We start from the raw sequence: 25,425 nt of genomic DNA, 5'->3' as shown, positions 1-25,425 counted from the left end.
ACTCTTATCAAAAAGAGGGATTTTAAAAGCCTATTTGTTGTCTTTATGCAGGTTTTCTTTTTTTGAATTTGGAAATCCATACACAGGAGCATGAATAAATACAAATAGTTGCAGTAAAAAAGATATTTTTCATCATAACTTCATTATTCTGGATGGTAACAGGCTTTGATGAACATAAAATTACAAAACATTATGTTTTTCCCCACATACGGTGACCTGGTACTTATTGAATAGCTTTTGTTTTTCCAAAAACTGGTGCTTTCATCGCATTTAATTTTCTTAATCTTAGTTTTGTTTTGGTTCTTTTGCTTGTTTTAAGATGATAAATGACTTGATTCAAAAGTTTATTTTTTACCTGATTCAAAGTTGAGCATAAAAAACATCTAAAAGCAGTATTTTGTTTAGAATTTCGAAGCAGAAAGTTTAGTTTTAAAGAGAGTAGACGATGAGAAACTGCCCCGCAGATGCGTTCTTTAATTTTCACACCACCTCTCACATCGACAAAAAAAACCCAACAAAAAACATGAACAAAACCAGATTTTTTTTTTTTTTAAATCACCTCTGTGGGCACATAATTAACACTGACGTTTGCTGGCATTTCAAATATAGCATTAACCACATTTTAATTTTATAAAATTATAAAATTTTTCTGAACATATGTACACAATTACTATAATACAGTTGAAGCACACACATAAAAATAAAACTATAAGTCATTTTCTTTTCAGGCAACAGCAAAAGTGGATGGCAGGAGCTAGGCCAGCTAGCTGTTTGTATGAACGACATGCACACACACGCGCACACACACACACACACACACACACACCCACGCTCGCACACACACACACAGAACTTGTTCACCACAAGCATCTTTAGCTTCAGGTCTGGCAACAGTCTCTTTAAACTCTTCAAGTCTTCTTTTAAAACTTTGACCAAACACGTTTGCTCATTCTCAGCAACATTAGCCTTCAAGTTTAACCTGCTCCGACCGGCCGCAGCCCACTGAAGCTGCTCCGCGACGGAAACGCGCCTTGCTTGAAGGCACCTCGGCAGTAGTCCTCATTCCAAGCTCCTGCTCTTCCAGTTGCTCCGGCAGACGGTGGACCCACACTTCGGCCTTCCTCCCCGCAGCCACAGCAAAGCTTTCAGTATTTTTGCTGAAGGGCAGCCTGGCTCTGTTGTTGTTGTTGTTTTTTTTAAAACTCCTTACTATCCCTGAACAGATCGATACGGAGGGCCAGCTCGTTGAAGGAAGGGCGCAGAGTGGGGTCTTTGTCCCAGCACTCCTCCATGATCTCGTGCATCTGAAAGGAAGAGCCGGGAGACGGGAAACTGAAATAAATCTTTCTGCACAGGGCTGCGTTCTCAGTCTGGAAACATTCGCAGGCAGAGCTCAGGCCGTGAAGACAGAACGCAAGTCAATGAATTCCTAAATCTAGCAAACAACCAAACTCTTCTAATTCTTAAAATTAGGTGCTTTAATTATCAGCCTGATGGGCTGGAGTTTGGGGCATAGCTGCTTTACCAGTTTACAACACGGGATCGGTCAACTGGAGTGGTTTATCTACACCAGTGTACTGTGAAAAGGCCGATGCTCTTACCTCAGTAGGACAACCCAGGGGTTGAGGCAGCCTGCTGCCTGATTTGAGGAGCTCGATGAGGTGATAGACGATCAGCTGCCCCTGCTTGTCGTTGCCCATCATTGACATGAAAACCTGAGCAGCAGGACGAAACAAAAGGGACAGCGGATGAGCCAGAACGGGAAAAATGTTCCAGAAAATCAAACATATTTCACGTCTAAAAGAGTCCAACGTACTCAGCAAGTAATCAGTTAAAGCCTAAATCTTTATTTTTCTTCACTGAGAGCCAAAGCAGTGTTTGAGTAACATGTATTGATAAAAACAGATTTTCAACATGTTTCTGGCTTAATAAGCAGCTGGTGAGGCAAACTAATCTGGCTTCGTATTCATTAATGTTTTATTCCACTCAGTGTTTAGAGCAGACATTATATTTTGCATCATCTGGGCTGAACATCTCCTCGTTCATTTAGCTCAGGAAGAAAAAAAAAACCCACACTGAGGATTTAACTGCTGCTGTTTACATCATAGTTCAGTCTTGTGCCTTGAGAAGGGAGAACGGTGAAGATGAAGACGTGACGCCAACATGATCGGGAAGAAGAGCTCGTCTACAAGAGGCCAACGTTCAGCTGTTCTGTCACCATAAATGAATCACGTTCTGCTGCTCTGAATGCACCCAGTGTCCTCCGACATCAACGAGACGCTGTCCTCTTATGCCAAATATACTTTTCACATTGACTGGACAAAGTTCTGCTTCATTTGTTTGCTCAGTTCAACCATTTTCCAGGTTCTTCACAGCACCTGGGAGTCTTTTTTTTTAAGGCAACTCACTCCACAGGAACATTTAGCACAAAATGGTTTACATTTTTTAGTGACGTACTGGACTCCATCTATTAGTGCCACACCTCCGAGGCCAGACATACAAGCTTTACATATTTCAGTTATATTTTAAAGGCTTTAGGTGCCCAACAATGACTATTATATACTTTAGGAAAGAGCAACACTGAGGTGAGGTGAACAAGAAATAAATTCACAGCAGGCTGTAATATAGAGAAAAATAGTTTGAAGATTCAAACTATCTAATTGGTACTTTACTGCAGGTAGTGTTTGAGTTAACTGAATTTAATAAGGAACTGGAAGCAGTAGCTGATTTAAATTCCTCACTTTTCAATGAAAGACTTTTGATTCTAAATGTTAAGAGTTTTACTTAGTTCACAGTTATTTAACAGAGAAGGGGAACGACGTGCAGGAAAAGGTCCACCCGGATGGAAATCTATTCTGGGAGTGACTGCTGGCACCGTCTGCCCTTGTGGTCGACTGTATGACCCAACTCAGCTATCTGGTGGCTCCAGAACTGCCTCTGAGTCCCTTTGCCTGTGTTTTTAAACTCATAACTCGCAAAAAGCAGCGAAGCTCCTGAACGCGTCTCGTTACTCACTGCAGGAGGGCTGCAGTTCTTGTCGCTGTGGGTGAAGAGCTCGTAGAGCACCACGCTGAAGCTCCAGACATCTGACGCCACGGAGAACTTGCTGTCCGTCAGAGACTCGGGGGCATACCTGCAAAGCACACATCACGTGACTGCCTGCTCCAGCTCTCTGAGGCAGTTACACATCGTAAATATCACAGCTTGAACCCTGAAGCAATACAGCAAAAACAAAATGACTTGGCAGTTTTTAACCCTGAACGTTCGCTGCATCTTACAGAGGCTCGCAGAAACAGATGTAGAAAACTGTTTCAGCCTTCAAAGTCAATCAAGTTAGGTTTAAAACATAAAAGTTGGTCTAACCAGAATATGGGGCTCTCTCCTGGTTCTTCCACCATGTAGTACTCTTTATCCTGAGGCAGAACTTTGGTGAGGCCAAAATCTCCAATCTTCACCCTCAGCTCACTCTCAACGAGGATGTTTCGTGTTGCCAGGTCTCTGTGGATGTAACGTTTACTTGACAGGTACTCCATACCCTGCGCAAACACAGAAAAAAAAGGCTGATTGGTAAGAGGCTTTAGATAACGTGAAGCACGACAGAGTCAGACGGCAGCACCTTGCAGATCTGAGAAGCATAATGGACAAGCGTTTTGTGGTCTATTCTCTCCTTGTTCTTCATGAGGTAATCTCGCAGACTTCCAAAAGGAAGATATTCCATAATGAGACGAAGATTTCTTCGACCTAGAAGAGAAAAAAAAAAAGAAGAAAAAACTAGATGCCAGTTTGTGCACAACATGAATAAAATTTTAAAGTAAAATAATGATTGTACTGCTGCTGTAACTGATAACTGAAAGCTTAATACATAAATCTTCTCAGCTAATTTCTGTCTGCTTATTGGCAAATTTATTTGACTTATCTTCATAGATAATAATTTACTCTTAATGAATTGCATTTTTAATTTCAGTGTCGATTTTCTGACTTGTGTAGCATTTTCAGAATCAAATGCACAGAAACACAATTTAAACAACAGGAAACTTTAATGCCTGTCCTTTTCCAAGTTCATATATGTTGACAGACGAGTTTCCCTACATCTAACATACTGCCTACAGACAGTCTAGCTGTCAAATCGTTTGACGGAAGCAACTAAAAGAAGGCGTACCTGCGCTGTAACAAACACCCTTGTACTTGACAATGTTCTCATGCTGGAGAGATTTCAGAATTTCGATCTCGCGCTCGAAGTCTCGTAGGTGCTCTGCAGTGCTGTGCTGGAGTTTCTTCACAGCCACCACCTCCCCCGTGTTGTCCTGAAGCGGGTCGTATCGACACATCTCCACGCTGCCAAAGTTTCCCTGGAAAAACAAAACGTACGTCAACCTCACTGACTTTAGTTCAGTGCTGTTTGTACACACAGATCCATTTAGATTTCACATGTCATCATTACCTTGCCAAGTAACTGCAGGAAAATGAGATGTCTTTCTTCAAACAGAGCCGGCTCCTGGTTCTCAAATCCTCCAGACGTCCAGCCAGAACTCACTGTCCTGTTCGGCAGGATGTCGTCCATGATCAACTCATAGTCTACGAACAGAAAGGGTAAATTAATGTCAATTAAAGTGACGGATGAAAGTGAACAAGCTGTAAAGTTGGTTTCTGCTTCTCTCAAAGTGAAAGTGAACCCTTAAAAAAAAAGAAAAGAATAAGTCCTGCAACGTTGAGCTCATGATGTCCTGAACAGATTTTTAAACCTCTCAAAAAGAATTAAAAATAAATTGCCTTTTCAGCTAACGATGAAAACTTTCTTAGATCTCAACTCTTCAGTAATCTGCTAACGTTCCCACTGAACAAGAGCAATAAACTGTTTCTTCACTGACATACATACTTGCTTTGTTTGGGTATCTTTGAAAACATCTCTTATTCTTAAGCTGTTTGCAGACTTCACGAGAAGTCTTGAAGTCTGCTCTCAGTCACGTGGTCGCGTGACAAAAACGGCGTCAGTTTGTTAACGTGGCACCTTCGTCCGCCCCTTCGTGACACAAACCTCTGTCCGAACCGTTTCTCACAGGGGTTTGTGCCAAGTGTTGTGTGATTGGTCAGAAGTTGTTGTGGTCTTTAACTGTGAGGAGCAGCTGGAGGCTGTTGGAAAATACAGCCGTCTTTACGACTGTTTCAGCAAAACTTATAAACCAGTGAACTCAAAACGGCCGTGCGGCGACACAGGCGGTTCTTTGTGGCCGTCTCAGTCGGTTTGATAAACACGTCTGGTCGCGGTGAGGGAAGCAAAACTCTGTACAAGGACGGGAGACACGAGAAGCCAATGGGAAGAAACCTGCGGGAGGGAGAAGCTTCCTGGGAGTTCAGAGCCGAGTGGACTACTAAAGGTGTGCAAAAACGAACGTCTTGCAACCACGTGACCACGAACTGACTTCCTGACATCTTATAGAGAATGACGGAGCCTTAGGACTGAATCCTGACATGAAGAACGGGGGTGGGGTGTGGATACACCAACCTGGTGTGAAGAGGCTGTGGAGGTCACGAATTACTGCGCGGAACGTGGGCCTGAACGTGGGCTCGTAGTCCATGCAGCTGGTAATCAGATTTGCCAGCTCTGTCCACTTGGGTGCAGGAAGATGGTGGTGATCCTCATAGAACAGGATTTTCTGTGAGGCATAAACGAGACTTAAAGTCTGTAGGTGTAAATCTATGTTTAAGTACAACAAAAACATTCTTGTGTTTGTGTGGGAAAGCGAGGTGTTGGCCTCGAGGAGCTGTCAGACAGCAAACCAAGACTGGTTCTCCGTGTTAAAAAAACCTGCTCAGCTAGGCAATTATCCAAATTATATTCAGCTTATTTAGTGAGCAGAATATTAGAATATAATTAACCTCTTTCACTGAAGCAGTGATGCTCCTAACTGGAAATATAGGAAGCACCACCTAAAGTGAATTTACTGCAGTAAGACTACATGTTTTTAACTAAAAACAGTACTGTTGGTGTCAATGCTTTTCCTCCGTTGTTCCATTTACTTTGGTTCATTTTTGTTATTTTAATGTAATCATCATTCAGCTGAAATCTATTTAAAGTTCAAAAATGTTTGCTACTAAAACTGTATTATGGATGTGAGTGACCTAAAGTGAATGGGATTCTATTAAATCGTTATGTTCTCTTTACAAATCAGGATCTGAATCACCTTTATTGGCCAAGTTTGTGTGCACAAACAAGGAATCTGCCTTCGGTTCACAGCATACAGACATCAATATAATATATACACTTAGAGGAAACAGAATAAGGTAGGAGGAACAGTGCGTTCATGTAAGTGGAGCTGACTGTTCAGTGTGTAAGGTGTTTGTTTTGTTCATCAGAGAGACATCCTGGGGGAACAAACTGCCTCTGTGGCGGCTGGTTTTTGCTGATAGCCTTGGTCTGAAGGTAAAAAGTGAACAGTCTAAATGTTGTTGTTGTTTTGCAGCCCTTTTTGCAAAGTATCCTCAATTAAGCAGTTATAAGCAATTTAAAATAAATGTTTTACATACTGTAAGACAATACATAAAATCTACCCCAACCATACTTTATCAATAGCTGCTAGCATTAATTGCATATCTTGGTGTGACATTGTACATACTAAAGTTGTATCATACAGCTCTACCTTTGAGTTGTCTAGTGTTGCTAGAGGTTTTTCCCCTCCACTGCAGATTTCCCACAATGTTGTGCCAAAGCTCCACTTGTCTGCAGCCAGGCTGAGTTTCACAGGCTCCTTGATGTATTCAGGGGGCACCCAAGGGATCCTCTCAATCAGGACTGATTACAAACAAAAACAGTGCACAGAAAACATTATTTATTTATTTGCTTTCCCGTTAAAAGTGCTGATACTTGAATTCAGTTTCATTTGATTCACCAACTAAACAAAACTCTCTAGGCTGACTTAAAATTACACACACAAAAAAGTCAACATGTGAGTGTTGTAACAAGTTGTACTTCTGTTTATTCTTTGATGCGCAATATATAAAAAAAAGTGATGCTTCTAATGAGAGTGACAGGTTCTTTACAGTAACTTACTGCTCTTTGCTGCTTAAACAGGGTTATGACAGTTTTGTTTTAGCTTGGCGTTAAGAGTCCTGGTCCTGGAGGCCCACCATCCTGCATCTTTATGATGTTTTTCTGCTTTGACACGCCTGATTTGAATAAATGAGTAATTAACAAGCTTCTGCAGAACTTGATGACCTGCTGAAGAGCAGGGAACCATCTAAAACTACAGAACAGTGCTCCTCCAGGACCAGGATCAGACACCACTGCTTTAGGCAGTAACTTACTGCCCCCTGCTGTTTACAGAGGGTTAAGACAGTTTGGTTTAGCTTCAGTGGTGTCTAATCCTGGTCCTGGAGGCCCACCATCCTGCATCTTTATGATGTTTCTCTGCTTTGACACGCCTGATTTGAATAAATGAGTGATTTACAGGCTTCTGCAGAACTTGATGACCTGCTGAAGAGCAGGGAAACATCTAAAACTACAGAAGAGTGCTCCTCCAGGACCAGGATCAGACACCACTGCTTTAGGAAGTAACTTATTGCCCCCTGCTGTTTACAGAGGGTTATGACAGTTTGGTTTAGATTAGACTGAAACTCACTTTCTTTAGGGAGTACGACGACGCTGACTCCAGGATCACATAGCTTGATAAAAGGTGGGTTCCCAGCTCTTCTGTCCTCTTCTCTTATTAGCAGAACATTTTTGGCACAAACATTCCCATGAACAAGATGCTTCTCCTCCTGCAGGCACAAAGGAGAAGTCTTATGATACGCTCCCAACACCGGAAAACAAGTTTTTTTCTTCTTATTTATTTCAATTTCTGTGGTTAATTAGATGTTTTGATTTTAAAGAAGTCAAAGTCTACAAAATGGCAAAACAAGGACACTGATAATGTGACAGAATACAGGTTTGTACCAGGAAGTTCATGGCCCAGGCCAGCTGCTTCGCCACTTCAAGCTTCCACTGAATGTTTATCGAGTTCTTGTTCTTCTTCAGGTAGGTGTCCAGAGAGCCAAACTTCACGTACTCCTGCACCATGATGTCTGGAAGGGAAATAAAGTACAATTTCCAGCTTAACTAGCAAAGCACTTTCAGGTTACAAAGTTTTAAAGACAATGTCACAACATGCTCAAAATAAGAAAACTAAAAATGAGTGGTAAACAAATGATGGGTTAAACTACAGTTTGGGTTATCTATTTATGATCAACTTCACATTTTTGTTGCAGTTTATAGAAAACCTAGCCTTAGTAGGAATGAGCAGTAATTTCTGAATATTCAGAGCCATTAAAAGGTATGAATTCAAAGAATTAAAACGACTGTCATTTTAATAAGCAGCTTCTTTGTTCTTGTTTTTGTTTTGTTTTTTAAACCGGTAGCCAGTAGAAACATGCTAACAAGATTATGAGGTAGCCAAGTTCTATCCTAACCACCGTGGTGCTTTTCCAGATGGGACAGGATTACAAAGTGGAAACTACGGCCAACTTTACTGCCAGAATATGCGGCCACTTCTCCACATTGATCCACTGGACTGGTGAAAACGAAGGGACAGAAACCCCCCTGTCAGCATATCGGAGCGTACCAGAAGGCTCTGCTTACAGTGCCCATCCCTTCTTCTTAGTCAATAATAACTTAATTCTAAACTGTTAATCAGCATTATGTTTAACACTGGTTTACTTATTTCTTACTGTCACATGCAGATGTGAGTGTAAAATCTCAAACATGTTTTAATTAAAGGCCTTTAACCAGATTTTAAAACGTTCCTAAGACAAGGCAGCAGTTAAATGTCTTCATGTTTTGTGTAAGTGACCAGCAGAGGTCCGTGCAGGACAGAAAAAGCCTTCAGTGTGTTGTGCAGCAGCAGGAGTCCAGACAGGCGTGTGAGGAGTGGTGCGCGTGGTGCCGGGTATTGTAATACTCCTAAGAATAACCCACCACGCTCACAGATTGACCGCAGCTTTCCGATTTGGGCTGTGGAGGATGGTCAGGATTACAGTGAAGCATAATGAACCTTTAACATCATGGGATCCAGATTTCCACAGATAACAGCGTTAAACGAGCACATACTGTACAGGGTATGCTGACAAATCGCAAGCAGTAGCAAAGCACGAATGTAAGCCTCCAAAGCAAACTTACTCTCTTCTCCACAGACACACACGCCGTAGTTCAGGATCAGGTGCTTATGGGACAACTGGCTCATCATGCTGGCTGCTTCAAAGAAAGACTGAAGGACGAGAACAAGATGGAAATAAATAAACGAACAAATTAAGTTTGTCAGGAACAAAACAGACAAAAACTAAGCAAGTTTGTTTGTCATAAATGGGATATTGGTGTAGTTGGAATTTTTATTTTGGGTGTTTTTTGAGGATTTGTAGCCCACAGTAAGTTTCTTTTTAAATTACTGTATCTTTCTTTTAAGCCCCCCCACACAGTAATAAATACTTCTAAGGAGCCTTGTGTTCACCCTTAAAAACAAAACAATACTAAAGAAGAAGTACACAAGTTCTGCAATAAATAATTATAACTACAGACCTAAGTTCATTTAAGAGCTGTAAGCTGAAGTTTCTGTGGAGTGGTAGGGCGGGGTGGCAACATGTACACAGGGAAACCCAAACATTTGCATTCAAACGCCGGCGTGCTTGTAAACAGTAAAAAGGCGCTCAGCTCTGAAACTACAGACCTCAGAGTAGTTTCTGTGGGCCAGGTCGAGAACTTTCATCACGACTTCGGTCTGGTGCATTTGCCCGTAGTCTCCGAGCTCCTTCCGAACGCCTTTGAAGATCTTCGTAAATGTTCCTTGACCGAGACTCTCCATCTGACAAGAAGATTATGGTTGCACAAAGGTTAAACTTTTATTCTTTACAAACGGCTCTTCACCTGATTGGGTAATAGTATGCTCGTTATGCTGCATACGTAAAATGTTAAACCGACCAAGTTTTGACGATTCAGAATTTATGAAACGGTAATGCAAAGAAAAAGGATAAATGAGGAAGCGCAGAATGCACACTAAGCTTACAAATTCCAGATCTTCTTTCCTGATCTTGTGAAACACCATCTGGCTAATGTTGTGTCGTTGGAGGGATGGAGACAGAGGCACCTCGGAGCCCTTGTTGCTCCTGCACACGAGCAGGCAGGACTTCTCTGTTGACAACAACAACAAAAACAACAACAATCTTAGTTTAAAGACAGATTTATTCAAGACAAAAGGAAAACTTCAGGGTATACCAAAGGGAAGGATAAGAGCTGGTGATATGAGTCAGAGCTCAGCGAGAAACTGTGTTGTCTATTTCTTCATCGTTTTCAGTGGAAACCACTTCTGGTACAATTACGAAAGGGAGGCAAGAATGGAGGCACAAGTGAGTCATCTGGGTTTTCAGTTTTTTCCTCTTGCTTTGTTTTACATTGCTGCTGATTATAAATGACTGGCAGATATTACACACCAACTGTTCTATACGCATCAACTCGAAGGGCAGGTGATACCTTCCTCGGGCACTTTTATACAAAAAACAGAAACGTAAAATAGCAGCAGCTAAAACAAACTGAACAATTATTTGGCAGCTTTTCATAATAGAGTCTTTGAGAATCTGAAGTCTGAAGACCAAAAATTAAAAAAAGTACAATATTACATCATTATTACTGGCAACTCCTGGAGACAAGCAGCTGCAGAAAGCACAAAGATGAAAAACAGACCCGCTCAAAGAAGCCAGAGCCAAGAAGACCGAGGACAAACACTGAGTGATATCTGGCCTACATAAATGAATGTCCCACACTTCAGCTAAGGGCTTCAAACAGGTTACCACGATGTTGATTAAAGGTGCATTTTTGGCATTAACGGCCACTTCAAACTTCTGACCAATCACGCAATAGCTGTCGCACAACAAATGAGGAAAACAGTTCTGCCCAGATGATATGTCTAGAACAAGAACTCCCAAACCAGGGCTGCAAGGGATAAATAAAGGCTGTCATTCTTCTGTCGCAGCCCTAGGAGAGGGAACAGTTTTCTCGGTTCTTGCAGAGTATGTAATAACCTTGAGTTCATTAACACTGGCTGTTTTGCGTGTATAACACAACTTTAAACCTACCTAGTAGTGACATATTTGACATTTTAAAGAGGAGGAAAGAACAACTGTAGCAACAAAACAACAGTATGCTACAGAAGAACTTTGGAAAAAACAAAGTCAACATATAGGTAGACCTCGGACCAGAACCTGGAAGTTGAAGCCAGAACAGAACCAGCTTCCCTGTCGACAGGTTCAAGTTTTAAGTCCAGTCCCTTCCATGTGAATAAACAAGATATTACCCTTCTTAAAAACTAAAAACGCACCTCTGATAAGTTTTTTTGTAGCTCTTACCTTGATGACTTGTGTTCAAATATTCATTTTTCGAACACGTTTAGCTGTAATCAGTTATTTTACGCTCAAAATGTCTAGTGACGCCATGATTGTGCGCGGTGGAATAGGCGGGACTTAAAGCTCCACATCGCCGGCGTGTAAAACGGTTCCTGCTGGATTCACTTCCCAACAACGAGAGGAAGACGGAGACCCTTGGTCTTTAAGTATGTCTATGGTAAAAGCTATATAATTTTTCTGTGTCTGCACATGCATATTACTCATATGCATGTGCAGACAGTGAATGTTTACATCCTACCACTGCCAGAAAGGAGAGGTTATGGTTTCATGATGTCTTGTTAAGGTGGCAGCACTAATTCTCACACAAGTGATCCATGTAATCATATCAGCACTTCTTCAAAATCCTTAAACAACTAATCTGAAGCATTCACTTAATAAAAATAAAGTCTAAGCTCCTCAAACCGAGCAGCAAAACAACCCAACGTCATCACACGCATAAAGGACTTCCATTTACTCATACTGCAGATGTGGGACTCTCACAAAATACACACACATTATGATTAATTAGGGGGACATGTTTTAGTGGTCAAAACCTTTTTAATAAGTTTGATACCACAGAAAACTTAACGTAGGTATATGTACAAATTAAACAACAGACATGTTCGAAGTCACATGTTAACCAGACGTTAAGTACCTGAATGATTCAGGTAGTTTGAAGCTCTAAGACAGAATAATGATCGTGTGCTAAGCTTGGTTTAGGCTCTGGAAAGCCTAAAAAAGACCGCAGGGAAAAAAAAAAAAGACAGAAGTGAGTTTAGAAACTGACACGTGAAACTATTGTGTTTTTTAAATATGTTGCAACCTTTTGTTTTTCAGGGAGGGGAAAATACTTATTCTGTGAGTAAAGTTTTTTTTTGAACAGTTAAATTCTGTAACATGTCATTTTCTCTAAAAATATGAAGTGAGCACTTTACAAAGCAGTCAATGGTTTAAAAAAAAAAAAGGCTTTTCCAACCTGCATATCCAGTGACACCAGCTTGACTGTGTAACTACGAATAAAAAGCTTTGATAACACTGCAAAAATCTCTCAGGTTCTTTCCCCCATGCTCTTCCTGTAACACCCACCCATTCTGTGCCTTCATCTGATGGTAGCACACACTCCTGCACACACCTCTACAAAAGCTGTCCCGCATTAATGGAAAAAATCCTGTTGGTCTTACCTTTAGATTGAGGAGGGCAGCACTTGCTGAACTGGAAAACGATGCCGTCCGAGCGCACAGTTTCCTTCTGGTAGCAGCTGAGCAGCTCCTGCATATTGCCGAAGTTTCTTTTGGTTCCACTGAGGTTAAACTCACCAGCCAAAGACTTGGTGATCTGGCAATGCTTGTAATCTACTGCTTCGTACACCTAACACACAAAAAGCACAGCTCAGTGCAAAGGCATATGATCTGGGGGTAGCTTAAAATCACAAAACCAAGATGAAAATAATGTCACATCAGTTCAACAATTAGAGAAGAGAGAAAAAAAACAAGTTATTTAAAAAAATAGGTCTTGTATGTTCTTAGTAGCAATATAAAAATAGATGATCAAAAGGCTAAAAATAAATAAAAACAGACGCTCCCTTTTGACAACAGAAGCCAGCAGTTCAGCAGGGTGCACTTATGTTAGCAACTTCATGTTTAAAGTGTACCCAGAATTAAGAGACAAACATGGCAAACAGCCATGTGATAACCTCTGTGAGGTATTGTCTTATTATTGTTATCACTGCAGGTTTTTTCCTTGAGGGAGGGCTTTCTCTAAGTCCAGTTTGGTGGCTCGATAATCACCAGGTGTTGCAGAAACAGGAGTGGCAACAGTCCTGTCTTAAACTCTGGATTAAAAAAAATAAAGTGTTTTTTGGACAACATTAATGACAGAAGAAGAAATATTATGAGTCCATTTTGCTGTTTTGCCTTTCAGATCGGCACAGCATTGCATAACCTGTTGATGTGCTAAAACTTACTGGCATCACTGTCAACATATTTCCCACATACCGAGAGTGAAACAAGACAGGAGGAACAAGGAGTACAGAAAACAACTGATAAAATGCATGTCAATAAGAAGTCCCTCTAAACAAATCTGAGAAAAACACATTTCTATTCATTTATTTCAGCTTTTAGCTGCATTAGTGTGGTGGTGTCTCATTTGACCAGCTGCAGACTCAGACTCACCTCAACTGGGAACGTAAGAAAATACTTGTTGAAGTCTTTTGGGCTGCATCTGAGAATGTACAACCCCTGCTTGTTTCCGCACTTCTGAAGCCGGTTGACGGCAAACTCCATTCTGCAACAAAGAACACCAGCGTTACAAACCTGCAAGCAGAAGTTATACATTCAGACCCCAACAAGCCTCGTCATTTTGGCCGATTAAAAGTGATAACGAGATAACGAGGGGAGGGGGAGAAGTCATCTACACTTGAAATCAAGTGGGCGACGTCAAGCGTAGCGTGTCCTGCCTCGCCCTAATTCTATTCTACACGGTCTCAGTGATTTTCCATACAGCTGAGTGCTGCCTCGATGTGGGTGGGATCGTCATAGCAAGGCTGCTCAACACTCTTCTGGTGTCATTTTTGGTGACAGCCAACACTGGAGTACATCAGGGTCATGGTATGTCTGATGCTCGGTCTGTGGTTAGTCATTCACAGGTTAAAAGTGAGCCAGAAAAAACTGAATAAAAGCAAGTCGGTGTGGCTGTAGAAAATGGCGGTTTTGAAGCAGTAGCTCCCATGACTCATCCACTGATGTGGCTCTCTGGCCAATCAATGGCCTGCAGTCTGCTGACTCGGAGCAGCTCACCTGTAACCTCGGCCAGGTAAGGCCTAAGATCAAACTGAGCACATTTCCTCCCTCAGCTGCTGTCTTTAATCGCTCTCTTCTCCATTATTTGTAGTTGTTTTTATCATTACTTGTGTGTTTTTCTTAGTCTTTTTTTCCCATAGAAACTCCACCTGGACCAGTCATTCTGTGTTTGTCTCTCTCTCCTGTCCTCTCAAAGCAGATGGCCACTCGTTCGGAGCCCGGTTCTGGTTTGATGAAGGTTTCTTCCTGTCAAAAGGGAGTCATTTCTTTCCACTGTTGCCAATGTGCTGCTCAGGATGGGAGACTGCGACGAAGTGAAGATTCTACACAATCTGCTGGCTTTCTTAGATAGATAACGTTTACTAATTAGCTTTTATAATGTAGAGGTTTCGATTCAAGATGGCGTACTGATGGCAAATGATGCATTCTGGGTTTACACAAGGTTTCGCTTTTCCCCCCAAATAAGTTATTTCCAAAACTGTAGCTGACCTGTGATGGATGTGTTGCTGCTCAAAACCTATTTCTGGAGGAGAGATGTTCCTTTCCCATCAAGGCCAAAAAAATCCACAACACATACCAAGAGAAGAGAATTGATGGCAAAAGTTGTGTAGCAGAGCTCTTCGTTTCAGTTTTGCCAAAAGACACAAACAAATTCTAGGCTCTCTATTAAACACAACTGTAAACAACCTCTTCTGGTCTATCTGATCCATATGTTAAAGTTTCATCATACTCATAGAAAACAAGAAAATACAAATCGGTTAAATTGATTTAATTGTACTTACGAAATGGGGCCATGGCAGTGACAGGATATGGCCTCAACAAGTCTGGGGGGCGCCACTTCCTTACAAAGGTAGTGATGTGCATCTGTGGTCAGTCGGTAGTAGCCATCAATGAGGGACACAAATGAGAGGGCTTCGGACAGGGTGGGAAATTCAAGCTCCTGAAATAAAAACATAAAAAAAAAAAACATTCTTACAGTCAGCTCAGGGCTTGCTTTGCAGACAACTGAGGAGGAGAAAAAAGGATTTTTTTTTTGGTCAAATTACCAGATTCTTGCCATCTTGCTTATTGATGGTGACCAAGCGGCTCTCTCCTGCACCCTCTTTGCTGACTTGTTTGATGCTGATGTCAGTGACGTCAGGAAAATCACACAGGGTTTGTAGCTCCTGAGATGAAATAAAATCAAATAAAACAGCAAAACTAAAGTTACTCTACATTTTATTACAAAAAACAAAGAAAATCCTGATTAAAATCAGTTAGAAATAAAATAGCCATAACATAAATAACATGGTTTGTCCTTTTTTTCTGTAGTACTGCACCTATTTTATTGGCTAGCACAATGATTCCCAAAGTTGGGGTCGGGACCCCAATGTGGGTCACCTAACAACAAGCAGGGGTCTTTAGATAATCTCCAGATATCAAGTTACAATTAAAAACACAGTTTTTATGATATATTTACACCATAATTGTAACAGAGAATTGAAATACAAGTCATTTAATGATTTAAAAAAATAGCAAAATGGATGCTAAGACTGTTTGTGTTGTCATCTTTTTGGATATTTAAACTCCAACAGATGGGATCAGACACCTTTGTCACTGTTATTTTATGGGTCAGAAGCTGAAACGTTTGGGAAGCACTGGTCTAGCAGGTTTCTTTGGTTAGGTGACATTTTACAGACTCAGAGAACTGGTCTAAACACCGGTGCATGGTGTACACTTGCAGGGCTATCATCTCTGGTTCCGACTACAGATGTCCTGCAGGTTTTAGTTTTAGTTGTTTCCCTGCTGCAACACTTCCGATTCAAATCGTTGAATTACTTCCTCAACATGTCAACAAGTTAAAGTATTTTAAAGCAGGAAGTCAGCTAAGACACACAGAATAATGGCCCTCTGGGACCAGAGTTTGAGCCTCTTTTACCTCGAGAGGATGGGATATAATATTAGTAGAACGCATTTGTATGTTTTTGGCTCTGGACATAAATCCTCCCAGTACGGACCAATGAATAGATTGGATCAGCAGGGACAAACCTCGTCAGAATCTTTCAGTTTCTCTCGACACCACTGTATTCCAGTGTCTGCAGCAACCAGAATGACGAGCTGTCCGCTGGATGGCTCGCCGGAAGGCTCTCGGACCTGGAACGTCTCCGTGTAGAAGGCTTTCTCCAGCGACTCCATGCTGATGAGGTACTTGAGCTTGAGGTCGCGGACTGTGGTCCGACACTGGCTGAACTGCTGGATGAAGCGCTTGAAGCGGAAGCGGATTCTCTTACGTGTCAAGAAACTGCAGTCCTGGATCTGAGCTCTCATATCCTTTGGCAAGAAGGACTTGTAACTAGAGGAGGTTCAGCAGATTTTTGTGTCAGCCAGAAGTTTTACATTTATTAAAAGTCTCATTATATATATTACATTCTTACAAGAAATGCTTGTCAAATGAAACACTTACTACTTTGTACATACTTGTACAACATTCCTTCTTGTAAACTAATGATAAAACATTGTTTTGGCATGCTGCTGCAACAGTTCAGATAACACAGCTTAGTTTTGAGCCAGTCCAGCATTATAAACAAGCAACACAGATAATAATCACCCCAAAATTAAAATCTCCTATCACTCTACAAAATCTTTTATTGCTCAGCCTGTAGTCACTTCTTTAAAGCAATCAAACTAAAAGAAGACAGAGAGTTTAGTTTTTTAAAGTACCTTATAGTTTGGTAGATATCCAGCGGTGACATCTGTTTCTCCTTAGCCGTTCTGGTCATGTCCAGAACAGCCAAACCAAGGCACTCTTCCTGCGTCTCGTGGGAGCTGGAAATCTTCACCAAGCCGTTCACAAAATCATTTCTCCACTGCACACAGTAATAAGAACAGGACTGATTGTTACAGCAGGTGAACACTAAAAGCATACGGGTCTAAAAAAGCCTGTCAGCGCACTTGTGTCCCCCTATGTTTAGAGGTTTTGGCAGATTGTCCATTAAACTTTGTGCCTTCATGAGAGTTATACCAATCTGTGCATACTTTGGGTGAAGCAAAGGAAAAGTTTCAGGATGAGTGCTGATTTATTTCAGTTTGTAAGCATCCACAAACCTTTTGCACCACAACCAGGGCTGCATGAAAAGACATTTCGTTTAGCTTCCAGCAAACTGATATTTCTTCATTATACAGCAACTTCAAAGTTATTTATGCAGCAATAAGGTTCTTATTATGTTACTGTATTAACTCAGGCTCTTATTTAGTTCATATCCTCGTTGAAATCAACTTGTTTGATGTCGTCATAAACTCTTTTTCTGACCTCAAGAGAGGATAAATAACAGCTAGGCATAGGTACAACATGACTTGCTTGCAGTCATTGGAAAAAACTTTGTTTTCATTGTTCCCCTGCAGGTCCATATGACGAGAGGACGGCTGTGTACAACAACTAACCAATGAATGAGCTTCCTTCCAGGTTAAGTGACATCATGTTTGCAGCTCTTGTTTTGACTTTAATAAGTCAGTTTGAACACTAAACAGACCAGAACTGAAAGGTAATGGATTTTTTTCTCTTAAATTTTGCAATAGCCTGGATACTATGTTGTGGGTACAACCACAACCTGGAAGATATAGTAACAATAATAATCTTTGTAGAGTTAAATAAACCCAACCTGGCTAAATAAAAGATTTTTGTTTATACTGTGCAACAGTGGTTAAAAAAAAGAAACATTTTAACCACCTGCATTGGTTGTTGCTTTTCTTTAAAAATTGGAAAGCTTTAGTTTATTTTTACTTATGAGTACAGACAAACCTCCTGCAAAAATATTAACTACTTCTTATAACAAACACAGATATTAAACTTTTTATCCAACTGCAAGGAATTAAATTTAATTCACAGCTAAAGGTCATTTCTGGGCACCATAAAAATAAAGAAAACTTAAATTTTATTACATTTAAATGTAATAAAAACGGATTTCATTACAATCTAATTCAAATCCCAAACCAAAAAGGTCATATTCAGAATATTTACAAAACATCAACTGGAATAAATAAATAAATCTGCAGCACATCTTTGTTTCAGTCTCATATTGTGAGAGTAATTCAGGAGAGTAATTCTGTTGTGTTCTTTAAAAACTAAAGCCAACATCTGTCCAGAGTAAACGCAGGCAGACGTGCTGGTTTAATAACGGCAAATACACAATGTGACAAAATGACCCCCGCAGCCATGATTTCCTTCTCACTTTTAGGCTTTTCCTCAAGCTGTCAGGGTAGATTTCCACAGGAATAAATCCACATAATCCTTCAGTTCACAAAGAGGTCAACTCGAGTCTTATTCCTGAGCCATCTACACTTCATGCATTTCTGTTGCAGTGCAGTCTTTTTTTTTCTGGCTGAGGTCAAACAAGGCTATCTTGATTTATCTAAAAAAAAAAAGAAGGTCAGTATTGCACTACTCCTTTCCTATTTTATCGTTAGTACTGTGTTACAAAAAAAAAAAATCTGTACACATCAATAGTGTACTCTGACCTAAAAGAAAGGGACAAATATTCAAGCTGCCAACAGAAAACAAAATAAAAAAAAGATTAAAAAAAAAAAATCAATTCCCTTGTAGTTTTTAGGGTAGATTTACAAAAACCCAATTCCACAGAATCCTTTACTTTATAAAGTCAACTTTAATATTTGTTTAAATCAAAGCATATTTGTACTTTTCTATAACTGTGATATGGGTGTTTTATTATTAGCGTTTTGTAGAAATTAAAACACTTTGAAAGCAAGCAGCTGGTATGGAGGCACAATATTCAGAATCTATCCTCACTAAATAAAAATAGAAAACACTCCTTTAACTTTAATTATTGCAGCTTTCTTTCTCAGTTTGTATCATGGGATCAGGTGAGGGGTTTTAGTATTTTGTAACAACCAAATTTTGCGCTCTTTATTTTCTGCAGAGAGAAGCTGTTTGCAAAACAACTACATGTATATGTACAAACAAGCAATGTGCATAAATAACAAATCCAGCATGGTTCATAAGAGTTTGAGTTTTCATATAATCTGCTGTTTTTAGAGCACACAGATGTCATCCCGCTGCAAACATATATTTACATACCAGCTTGTAAAATATCAGTTATTGTGACAAATTACTGGAAAAAAAAAACTGTTAAGCTTCTGGGAACTTGTTGCTTTTAAAGCGTTGCAAAGATTACAATGTGTGTGATTCTGAGCAGAGTACGGCGTGGTGTATAATCCAGTCCAGCATAAATTAATCTGTGATGTTTATCTCGGTTAATTTACCCAAAATATAACATCACGACATTTAGATTCAAGTCCGTTTTCTTGCACCTTTCTTCTCTCTATGTCCTGCCTTTTACAAACTTTAGGTCAAGAAAAACAAAAAGGCATCCTGAAACCTCGACAGGAAGTAACAGGTACGAGGAAGAGTATCTGACAACATGGTGGCCTCATAAATGTAAACCTACTCTTTAAAACACATCTACTTTTTATTATCTCTTTTGCTCAGGTCTATGAGGCGCAGGAAGCACAGAGATGTACAAAAAATGTCTGGTTTTGAGACTCACAGCATTACTCGTTTAGGCCACTTTTATATTAAAAAGCCTCCCTCCATTTTAAAAGACTTAAAGACTCAACATCAACATTTGGTTTTATTAATGCTTTTAACATCTTAGCAGGTACCGAGCAGACATGGTCAGAATTCCACGCCAGAATTCGCTCAAGTTTTATACGTCAGGCTCCAAAAAAAAAAAAATCCTGGTGACTCGTCAAATCTTGGGGTCTTGAAAAGCTTTCTGCCTCGTCGTGTAAGTTAATGGTCCTGACTGGCACTCTGAGTGCACCACTTCTGTATGAGGAAGATGCCCGTTGTGTAGCAGCCTTGATTGTTGCAGACAAAGACAGGAAGCAGTGACGCATCTGAACAATGGCAGCTCAGCAGAAGCCTCACAGAGCACTAACAGTGTGGGGATTTAGTTTTGCTCACTCATCTCGCTTTTGTGCTAAACTAAAGCGTACATCTGCGTGTAAAAAAACAATCAACACTTATGCCAGTGACTGAAAGTTTCAGCTGTACTCGTTTAAACGAGCGGCCTCATGATTTATAGAACGAAGAAAAAGAAAAGAAACAAAAACGCAGTTGTCATAGTTTGTTACTTATCTTTTCCAGCGAGGCTTAGCGGGGTTAAAAACTGAACCAGCTCACGGTCTAATCGACTGTTGACATTACAGTTTTCATTACGCTGTATTATTTGTTTATGACGTAAAGCTAAAGTCCCGGGCAACGTTTGGTGCTCTGGTGTTGAATTTAACAGCTACTTTCAGCTGAAGTAAAATAAAGGAACCATGCGGTCATGCTTACCTGAGAAAAGAGGTAGGACATGACGTGATCATCGAGCACGGGGCTTTCTGACCCTTTTTTGACTCCATATCGATACGCTCGGGATGCTCCACTACTGTACCAGCCAGGGAAGTAGTACCTGCAGTATTAAGTAGAAAGGAAAATCAGGATGACGTTCAAGTTTTATTACTGGGGAGTGGAGAAAGAAAAACATATCATGGTACCTTAGTCTAAAAAACACATCCTCTGAAGATAATTCATCAAGCCGGAAGATGTGATTAGGAGAAAACCACATGTGGTCTCGCTCTCGAAAGAGACCGAAAAGGCTGCAGTACAGGGGGGATATACCTGAAGGGATTAAAAAAAGGAAGGGAAAAATCACATCACATTTTAAATGCTTGCACCACGTTTGGTTTCGTAACATAAATTAAGTGACGCTCGTGCGCACGCTTTAATGCAGTGGTCCTCAGGACACGGATAAGAAAACTATTTGTTTTCAGTACTAATACAGGTGAAAAAAAATGGTCGATAAAGTTTGTCTAAAATGTCAGGTGTGTTTTGGTTTATCATAAAACCCATAACATGCAGGTAAATCTAGTCCCTCCCCGCATGGCCCTGCTGTTGATTAGTAGTGTCGCATTTGCATCGACTCACAAATTAAACCTCTGCTGCCGAAAGCAGCAGAGCAGGGCTAACATATCTTTGCTTATACCTAAACAGAGTAAAAGGAATGCAATAATTGAACACGGAAACACATTTCTGTAGATAGGTTTAATTGCGGTCACTCGATAAATCAGTCGGATGCAGCGCTTCCTCTAGCATTACACGGGGGGGGCACCCATGAAGGTCACGGCATGTAATAAATTAATAAATATCTGTAGGTGTTCACAGGTTACCAATTAACAGCGGCTGGAGGAGACTCCAAAGCCGATACATCACCCCCCTACATGCCTCAAACCTCCCCGGGGCTTTTGGATCTTAAACTCAATGTTGTATTAAATGCATCCTGAACAAAGTGATGCCAAAGACACGTGACCTCGACTCGTTCTCGACGCGTTGTTTGTGTGTTAACGCCTGACATGCGTGTCAAATGTTCAAGCTTATAAACAACTTGTTAATAACAGGAAAACTACATGTACTTTACGTCTTATTGACGCATCGTTTGACATGCAAATTTTGCCCGTTTATGTCCCTACTCTTGCAGGCAGTTTGAGGTGCGTCTTTTCTTCACAAATAATCAAATAAATACAAATAAATATGCTGGGTAATACCTCAATTCATATGTATGCTAAAAAATATTTGTTTTTTTTTCAAACCAAGTGGTTCTAGAAATGTTCTTTGAAAAGCCCAGAAGAATACGCTGTAGCTAGAAAAGCAGCACGATTTGTAAATAAATCATCCAAGCTATTTAAATGTACTATTTATGTCATTAATCAAATGTTTCATTTATTGCTGTTATCAAAAGCAAAACATAAACTTGAATTATTTGTCTCGTTGACAACCTCTTCCCCCCACCTGTCTGCCTAATCCACCCCCCTGAAGGCCAGAGGCTTGTGGGAAACGCTGGGATGTATTTAAAAGTTACAATAAAGCAGAAATGGAGTGCTTCGTGCAGGTTTGCACAGTCGGGAGTACTCACAGCATGCCCTAGCTGCGTCTATACACAGCTCCTCGGACACATAGTCCCCAGGCGGGTAGCTGAGGAAGCTGCAGTTGGCTGCTCCCTGGCTGCTGTGGTAGAAATGAATCGTCAGAACAGGAGCGGCTGGTCTCGTGTCCGGAGACTCCCGATGGGCGGTCCCGTTCTGGTGCACCGCAGGGCAGGAGTCAGTCACGGTGTCCATAGCGGGCAGGGAAGCCATCAGCAACATGCGCCCTGAAGTCGATGAAAAACGAAAATGTCAGCCACAGGAGGAACAGCCGCTTTTGCAGTCATGTAAATTTAATATCACAATCAGGGCGCACGGCTCGAACTGTCGCACAGAGTGGGAAAAACGTTGCATAAAGCTGCGGCACAGAGGAACCATTGTCTAGAAAAGGGTTCTCAAATCTGTAAATCTAATTCTATGAGTGAAATTATGAAACAAAGTCATGAGTTCCTTTTTAAACGGAGGACAGATATTTTTACCCCAACACTGTCATTTTGTCAGCTTTGAAATAAAAAAGTTTTTCATTATTTATGACAGCTTAAATGTACGTAACATCTCTCTTTCGGTAATAATCTGCTTTAAGAACCCACTGCTGCAAAGTTGTTGTTTCCATGAAGGACTTCAAAGCCCATTTTGAAATGGAAAAGGTTATTTAAAGCAGAAAAAAAATAAATCAAACAGCTGACAGAGACAACCCAAATGCACATTATTATTATTTTTCTCCCACGCACGCAACAGAAGTCCTCATTATTGGGCTCCTGACCTCATTTGCACATGTAACCAAGCCACTTAGTATCTTATCTTAAGCTCATTTTCACACATTAACACTGGAGATTTTTTAGGAGAATGTGAGGGCCTTTCAGCCCAGGCTTTTTTTTTTCCACCCCCTTCTGAAGTTTTTGTTCACACTCGGCACTTCAAAGCGGAAATTTTCCGGTGAAAATCATGCTTTTCGAAGCCAGAAATGGGAGAGACGGAGCACGAGGGTGCAAGACGCGGTGCAAAAATGTAAACTATGGAAATTGATTTGTTTTGTGGACATATTGAGAAAGGCCAGATGAGACTTCTTGATAACTGTTTTGGTGTTGATATCAAAGAATAGTGACTTTAACACCTAAATAAGTGGAAGAAGGAGCTTTACAAACCAACTACATACTTTGACAGATCCCTACATTTCGTTTTTCCAGCTTAAATTGGAAAGACATTCAGAAAAACCTCCATTTACATCACGCCACCAACCGCCACGAAAAGAATCGAATATAGAGTAGTCAAATAATCGCATCATTTTGTTTTAAATGTGTAAATAAACTTAAACACACTGCAATGTTCGTGTACTTCTCCATTCCTGTTTGTATGGTTGATGAGTTTGGACTCGCTGTGAGGACATGTCCCACAGAAAACATGGACAGAAGATATAGAAACTTACACAACAGTGCATCTGTAACATCTGTTTTCAGCAAAACACTGACCCAGGGGGTGTCAGGCAACATGCAAAACATTTTCCCTTAAAGGCTTCATATTTGTCTTTTTTTTAAAGCACACAAGAACATATTTTAAAACCATCACATTTATTTATTTTATATATTTGTACACACGTTTAGAGAAAGCAAACAAACACTGCATTTAAAAAGCTGTTACAAACAGTGAATGCTACACTTTAACTCTACTTTCAGGGGCAAATATGTATTATTTTAGCCCTACTTTAGTAGTTAATTTTAAGACATAAATAAAACAAATATATCACGAGTTGTGTGAGTGGTTTAAAACTTTCTGGGCTCTGACAGCTTACTGAAAGAAGTTACATTTTCAAGTTTACATCTATGATATTCTGATATATTAGTCATGTACTTTATTAAAACAAAGTGTGCTTAGAAATCTAGCAATATATATGATGACTCTAATGATGTTCTTGTTGTCAGTAAAAGGGACAAAACGCTGTTTTTACTCAAAGTTGGCTAAATGTTGGGCACTTTTTCCCCACCACTGTTTCAGACGCTGTTGCCAGTGGGGTTTAAACCCAGTCCAAGGTTGCTATGTTGAGTAACACTGAACACATCGGGTCATATACAGGCAAAAAAAAAAAAAAAACTTTAGCTGCAGAACAAACTCATCAGGCCCCGATGTTATGCGCTAAACTAACTTATCGCTAGCAAAACTCACAAGCTTAGCGCGTGTTTTTGACAATGTTGGCGCATGTGGAAATTTATCCCAACACATATATATGTGTATTTACGAAGGGATTACATAAGAGTCATGAGAATAACCCGAACAAACGGAACAGAAACGAGTTAAATACTCACTTTTGTGTTTGAGCCCCGACGTGCAGCTCGGTAGCCCTTCTGCTAACTTCCAAGGCCAGCTCCAGCCAAGAACGCAGGCGACTCGGGCAGAAACTGCAGCTTTTTAAATTTCCTTTTAATCTCTCCTCTGTATTTGTTTGTTTGTTTAAATCGTTCGGTTCCGAAACCGCTCACACGACGCACTGAAACCTAAACCTCTGCGCGAAAGCGAACACGTCCAAGCCGTGCGCCGCTGGCCAGCACCGCGAGCTACGTCTGGTCAGCTTAGCAGTAGCCATCTCGCTCCGGAGGAGCTCCTTCCTTCCAGCCGTTTTGTTATTTTATTTTATCTTTGCGATCTTGTAACTTCTGCCTAAAACAACCCGAGCTTGTTTACAAAACACGAACGCACGTAACCCGTCCGAGAGCGGCCTGCTTGAGACGGAACAGCGGCTACATAGCTGAGATGTTGTCGACCGAAGTGCTCGAACTGGTGACACGGAGCGCTAGCTGCCTCCCCCCAGCCGTTGCTACAAGCTCGTAGCCGAAGACTGAGTCAACAAACCGGCAGGAGCCGATCCCACCATTCCCGCGATGCGTTCGAGGCCGTCGGAAATTTCCCAACCGTGAGAGCCCACTCTTCACAACTTAAGCAACGCTGTCCAAATCGAGACTTTTTATTCGAAATTCATAGTTTCTTAACCATCTGATTCCCTCAAAGCCACCAAAGTAAAAATAGTTTTAAATATTACTACTGTGCTGTTCAGTTTTATTTTTATTTTTTTAAACTATGGAATGCTTCTAATGTACAAATCATTTAAAAAAGAACTCTTTTTTTTTCTTTTTTTTACATTTACCACTTATCCAAGAAAGCTAGTTTGAGTAAGAAGCATCAGAAGCACAGCTTTAAAACACGTGGATATAATTTTACAGGAGTATCCACACATTTAAAATGCCTACAGACAAAAAAGAAAGAAGTTGAGGAT

At 40.6% G+C, this 25,425-nt stretch overlaps 1 protein-coding gene across 2 annotated transcripts; it reads right to left on the bottom strand.

The window, feature by feature from the left end:
• Positions 1 to 449: 449 nt before the first annotated feature.
• jak2b (Janus kinase 2b) lies at positions 450 to 24,996 on the bottom strand. 2 transcript variants are annotated; one of them, XM_017412435.3, is made up of 24 exons: positions 24,461 to 24,996; positions 22,151 to 22,387; positions 20,736 to 20,859; positions 20,533 to 20,650; positions 16,899 to 17,044; positions 16,227 to 16,530; positions 15,245 to 15,364; positions 14,981 to 15,138; positions 13,572 to 13,683; positions 12,582 to 12,768; positions 10,029 to 10,153; positions 9,693 to 9,827; positions 9,149 to 9,236; positions 7,931 to 8,058; positions 7,617 to 7,755; positions 6,639 to 6,790; positions 5,504 to 5,654; positions 4,442 to 4,575; positions 4,160 to 4,349; positions 3,617 to 3,741; positions 3,364 to 3,536; positions 3,016 to 3,133; positions 1,602 to 1,715; positions 1,163 to 1,304 (listed from the first exon to the last, which is right to left on the bottom strand). In XM_017412435.3, the coding sequence occupies exons 2-24, from the start codon at positions 22,380 to 22,382 to the stop codon at positions 1,197 to 1,199; spliced, it is 3,381 nt and encodes a 1,126-aa protein (XP_017267924.1). In that variant the 5' UTR covers positions 22,383 to 22,387; positions 24,461 to 24,996; the 3' UTR covers positions 1,163 to 1,196. The 2 variants fall into 2 exon arrangements, with proteins under 2 accessions (XP_037831628.1, XP_017267924.1); XM_037975700.1 differs by lacking the exon at positions 24,461 to 24,996 and having other exon boundaries at positions 450 to 1,304; positions 22,151 to 22,382.
• Positions 24,997 to 25,425: the final 429 nt, after the last annotated feature.

This window comes from Kryptolebias marmoratus, linkage group LG1 (genome assembly GCF_001649575.2).
Source record: "Kryptolebias marmoratus isolate JLee-2015 linkage group LG1, ASM164957v2, whole genome shotgun sequence".
Classification (NCBI taxonomy): Eukaryota; Metazoa; Chordata; class Actinopteri; order Cyprinodontiformes; family Rivulidae; genus Kryptolebias; species Kryptolebias marmoratus.
The sequence above is the reverse complement of the archived record's forward strand: the minus strand, read 5'-3'. Positions and strand labels throughout refer to the sequence as shown.